We start from the raw sequence: 5,438 nt of genomic DNA on the forward strand, positions 1-5,438 counted from the left end.
ACTCCCTTTAAGAGGGTTGAGTCGTACCCTGATCGACAGTTCGGAACTATACATCGATGCGCAACCATTTTTATAAAACATTTATGCGTAATTGAACAAAATGCGGCAAATAAGCGATGAATCTATAATATGTCACGAGTTGTTTACATGCAAAATAATAGCAGACAGCGGGCAGACCGGGAATAGCAGCGGTGGCGCCAGTGTTTCACGACTCGCCGCTCTTCACAAAACTGACACGCGCCTCCAATGCAAAAGCGAAAATCGTGTCACCCCGCTGGTTAAAATTATATTTTAACTAGAATATTTGAACTAAATCATATTTTTCTAGCTGAAAATTCGCGTGTTTGGAAGAAAACTAATCTTCTTTGTTTGAAATTTCGTCTTTTTTAAATAAAAATGCAACTGTTGAGTTAAAAATTAACTTTCTTCTTGAAAATTTAAATATTTTACAGAAAAATTGTCTTTTGTATTGAAAATTCAATCATTTTGATGAACTGTCTTGTCTTTCTTGACTGAGAAAACTTTTTCTTTTGTTACAGCAGAGCACACATTCTCCAAAATGCCGAAATACTACTGCGATTATTGCGACACTTATCTCACGCATGATTCACCGAGCGTGAGAAAAACTCACTGCCAAGGAAGAAAGCATAAAGATAATGTGAAGTACTTTTACCAAAAGTGGATGGAGGACCAGGCACAGCAATTGATTGATGCGACCACAGCGGCGTTCAAAGCCGGCAAAATTCATACAAATCCGTTTTCGGGTAGCAATGGTGCGGCTATTCCACCGCCGGTGAATTACGGACCACGACCACCTGGAGGACCTCCGGGTCCTATGATGCCTCCGATGATGATGGGACCTCACGGACCAATGCCTCCGATGATGGGAATGCCTCCTCCAATGATGGGGCCTATGGGACCCATGGGTCCTATGATGGGCCCAATGGGAACCATGAGACCGCCTCCAATGAAAACATAAGCTTTTATACAATTATCGTAATAAAACTCAAACTTGAATTTAAAAACTTTTATTCTATTTCCTTATAAATTGGTACACGTATAAATTAATTACTACAATTAAAAATTATCTAGAATTCATTTAAAAATATACAATTATTGTAATTGTACGGAAGTAGAGTTGTGTTATAAAAAATTGTGTCATGTTAACAAGGCGGTAGACCAGGTAGTGTGTTCTTTGTTTAGATTCATAATTTTGGTAAAGAAAGCATTTATTGAAATGTTTATTTCATCAATTCTCTGGATAAATGCATAAAAATATGTCTTCAATGGAAAACTCGCTACCTGGCCCGCCCCTTGTAAGAGATTCTTAATTACATTTCTATTAAATTTAGCTGTTTTATAAAACCTATTCACTTCACAATTACTTTTGTAAAATTAGCAATATTAATTAAATAATTCTCTCTCTTGCAAGGCACTAAAAGTCTCAGTGTTTGTAAAAATAGTGCCTGATAAAAATATAGAATTTGAAACACTAAATTTACTTTTTGACTTTTTCATTTACCAATTACTTGTCAAAGTGACAGCTTCATCCGCTATTTCGCAGAAATCATGTTAACTATTAAGTACTGCTACAATAAATAACAGCGCTATATATTTTGAGTTATTTTCAATATTGCAAGATAATAATCGTCAGTTCCCAATTACGCTTTTTAAATAAAGATTATATTGGAAACCTTAGGCAGGTTTTGGTGAATATCCCTTCAACTCGTGCATACGACGCATGCGTTTCTTCAATTCAGTGGGGAATTTATCATAGCACTTTTTGCAAGCTGGTTTTAAATCAAACTCGAAAAACTTGGTTTTCTGATTCATTTTTTGGTCGCAGAAGGCACAAGCAAAGTGGTGAACGCACCAGGCTTTGTTGAGAGCGGTAAACACTGAAATAGAAATAATGTTATCAGAATTAAATGTAATTACATAAATTAATCAACTACAAAACTCCTATAATAAAAAAACAAAAGAATTCAGCGATCATATTTGGACAATACCCTCTAAGTGTCTCTATTCGTATAAAAAATAATGAAGACATAAAAGGAAGGCAACTTCCAAATCCTAAGGAGTCTGGCGAAATTTCGTTTAAAAATTTCAGGATCAGGATTAATGTTTTTCCCGGGTTTCTCTTGTGATTTTGTGTCTCAATTTCGCAAGTCATTATTAGTTAACAATGTTGAAATAATTAACTAAATTAATATTCTTTTAACAGAATCAGTATTATTTCACAAAGAGAACCAATAATTTCTTTTATTATCCGAATTATAAGGATATATGTAACTAACAGCAATCAGGATCCTAGACTTGGTGTATACCGAAAAGAATGGTATTAATCCTTAAAGGGCATACTGGGTAAAAAACACCCAGCGACTTATTTACGCTTTAACAAAACGTACCAAATTCAAGAAAATGGAACATATGGCGCCAGATTAAAAAATGATATGAAAACCTATTCTTCTATGTCATTTTCACATAATTTTGAGGTTTATAACTTTTATACGCAGTTTAAGATCAATAAAATCGTTTAATCATGCAAAGTACAGTGTTTTATTTTTCATTGAATTGAAGCTTTTATTTTTTAGAATAAATGCCTTCTTTGGAGCGAACACTATAAAACTAATTTTATTTTTGAAGCGCCATATCTCGGAAGTATTCAAGTAAAATTTTAAGTAAAAATATCAAAAACTTAAAAAGTTATGAATTTTAGAGTGAAAGAATTCATTTTTTATTACACTCTCATCAAGAGAAGGTATTAGATTTGTGTAAAATTTGACCCCCTCAGTTTTCGTCAAATGTCCACGTTTTGAGACTCTGAATCCGAAAAACAGGTTTTTACGAATTTGTCTGTCTGCCTGTGTATGTGTGTGTGTGTGTAGATTTTTAGTTTGTAACACGATAACTTTCGAAAGAATAGACAGATTGCATTGGCCTTTGATACACTGTTTTAATGTCATAAAATAAGGGCTAAGTTCGTTAGCCAACCATTTTGGGTGAAAATACAAAAAGTGAGCGTACTTTTAAAATGGTTGAGACCACTTTTTTCAGAATTCAAAAATTGTCTGTGCGGATATTCATAGTATTCAATCAGACGAACAATTTATCCTGATGAATTCAAGATGATGTCAAGAGAAGAAAAATGTTTCTTTTTTAATGCCCTACAAGATTATTAAAAAAAAGGAGTGCCGCACATTGGAAAGAAAAATGACTTGTTTGGTTCAGAATAGCGTACAGCCCACAAATCTTCACCGATTTCGAAAAAAAAATTGCAAAAAAAGCTGATAAGATTTCTAAGAGAGTTGTCCAGCCTGATTTTTAAATTAGGTTTTACATTTTTTTATAAATAAACAAAGATGACGAAAAAATTTCCTTTTTCTATTTGATGTTTCCGGTGCTCGTCAATAACAGGAAAATGGTTGTAATCGCTTAAGTTGCATACGATAGAATTAGTTAAAGATATTCAAATATTTGACAACAAACAAAAAAAAATTTGTTATCATCAAATTATTTGTTAATAAATTCTATGTAGCGATTTTCCATAAATACACGTTTTTTCAAGTCATGTTGCAAGAAATTGGAATCGAAACAATATTATACGGAAAAATTACTCTTCTGATTTTAATTGTTTATATTATAAACAAATTTAATGCACAAATGCAGTAATCAGGCATTTTTCGACAGACACATTCCTTTTTTTCTAGGTCAATTTTTTTCAATTTGGAAATTTATGATAATTTTAGAAAAATTCATGATTTTTTGATTAATATTATAATTTTTTAAACAAATGCATTATTCTGGCGTTTGTCGACAGAAAAATTTGGTTTTTTCAATGGCAATCTTTTCAGTTGGGAACTTCATGAGACAATTTCAGCAAAATTCATAATTTTTTAAATGAATTTTATGAGTTTTTAAAACAAATTTAATAAACAAATGCATTACTGGGGCATCTGTAGACGGAAAAATTCTTTTTTGTTTTGATATCAGACTTGTACTGGGATCTTCATAATAAATTCGGACGCCTTCATGATGAGTTGACAAATCTTATGATTTTCAAAAACAAATTTAATAAACAAATTCATTATTCGGACATCTTTAGATGGACAAATTCGGTTTTTTTTATTTCAGTCTTTTTAATTGGGAAGTTCATGATGATTTTGATGAAATTCATAATTGGTTGATCAATTTTATATTTTTTTAACCCAATTTAATAAACAAATTTATCAACTTATTATGAATGTTGCTGAAATTCCTATCACGTTCCCATATGAAAAGACTGGAATTTAAAAAACCGAATTTTTCTTCCAACAAATGCCCGAATAATGCATTTGTTTATGACATTTGTTTAAAAGATCATAAGATTAATAAAAAAATTATAAATTTTGTAGCAAATATCATAAAGTTCCGAATTTTAAAAAATTGACATAGAAAAAAACGAATTTTTCTGACGAAAAATGCCTAATTACTGCATTTGTTCATAAAATTTGTTTATAATATAAAGAATTATAATCTTAAGAGAAAATTTTTTAATATCATATAATTTCCATTTAAATATCTTGCAATATAACTATACAAGACGCATGAATATGGAAAATCATAGAAAACATTTTTTCAGCAAATTATTTGTTTATATAAAATTTTGTTGTTTAATATATAATATTGGAACATCTTTAGCAAATATTAGTTTATGAAACTTAGGCAATTTTAATACTTTTCCTCTTATTGACGATCACTGTGAACGTCAAATAAATAAAATGGCAATTTTTTCGTCTTATTCGTTTATGCATAAAAAATTGAAAACCTAATTGAAAAATCAGGCTCGACAACTATCTTAGAAATCTAAACAGCTTTTTTCAAATTTTTGTTGCTCAAATCGCGCAATATTTGTCGGCTGTACGTTATTTTGAACCAAAAATGTCATTCTTCCCCACTGTGGGGCGGGAATGTGAAATTGAGATCATATGAACTCCCATCTAACACAACGCTGCTGAAGGTTGGTTGAAATTCTCAGCATAAAACACTAACCAGCTATGACTTGTTGAAACTCCCCCTCCCCCAACCCCGCCCTTAAACCATCGTTAATGGAAGTTTTGTCGTTCACTGAGGTAGGGATTTAATTTAGAAGTTAGAAAACGGTAAGGCTGCTGTGTATACGGTACGTACTACGTTTAAATCGTAAAAATGAAATTGGAAATGAGTAAATTCAGTTTTTGAAAAAACCGCAGAAGTTGCAGTCAAATGTTTAAGAACAAATTTTTTTAAGCAATTCGCATTTTTTAAAAGAGATAATAAATGTACGCCTGTTTTAATATCAATGCATGTTATGAATTGTAATACGAGGGTAGTTCAATAAGTCCTTAGAATGAAGTATAAAAACAATTTTTTTTGGGTAATTTTTTTTTATTTTTCAACATAATCTCCTTGGAGCTCTA

General features: G+C 31.3%; 2 protein-coding genes across 5 annotated transcripts in view; one reads left to right on the plus strand and one right to left on the minus strand.

Moving 5' to 3' along the window:
• Window positions 1–1,382, plus strand: part of LOC117171241 (U1 small nuclear ribonucleoprotein C-like) — a 10,183-nt gene extending 8,801 nt beyond the window's left edge. The window contains exon 2 of one of the 2 annotated variants that reach the window (XM_033358354.1): window positions 543–1,382. In XM_033358354.1, the coding sequence (XP_033214245.1) occupies window positions 560–979 (420 nt within the window). In that variant the 5' untranslated portion in view covers window positions 543–559 and the 3' untranslated portion in view covers window positions 980–1,382. Of the gene's footprint in view, window positions 1–539 lie in introns of both variants that reach the window. The other variant, XM_033358353.1, reaches the window with a different exon arrangement.
• A 120-nt stretch (window positions 1,383–1,502) lies between these two features.
• LOC117171240 (LIM and senescent cell antigen-like-containing domain protein 1) overlaps window positions 1,503–5,438 on the minus strand; it is a 20,004-nt gene continuing 16,068 nt past the window's right edge. For all 3 annotated transcript variants that reach the window (XM_033358351.1, XM_033358350.1, XM_033358352.1), the window contains one exon: window positions 1,503–1,898. In XM_033358351.1, coding sequence (XP_033214242.1) covers window positions 1,696–1,898 — 203 coding nt within the window. In that variant the 3' untranslated portion in view covers window positions 1,503–1,695. The remainder of the gene's footprint in view (window positions 1,899–5,438) is intronic.

The sequence above is a fragment of the Belonocnema kinseyi genome, chromosome 4 (assembly GCF_010883055.1).
Source record: "Belonocnema kinseyi isolate 2016_QV_RU_SX_M_011 chromosome 4, B_treatae_v1, whole genome shotgun sequence".
Classification (NCBI taxonomy): domain Eukaryota; kingdom Metazoa; phylum Arthropoda; class Insecta; order Hymenoptera; family Cynipidae; genus Belonocnema; species Belonocnema kinseyi.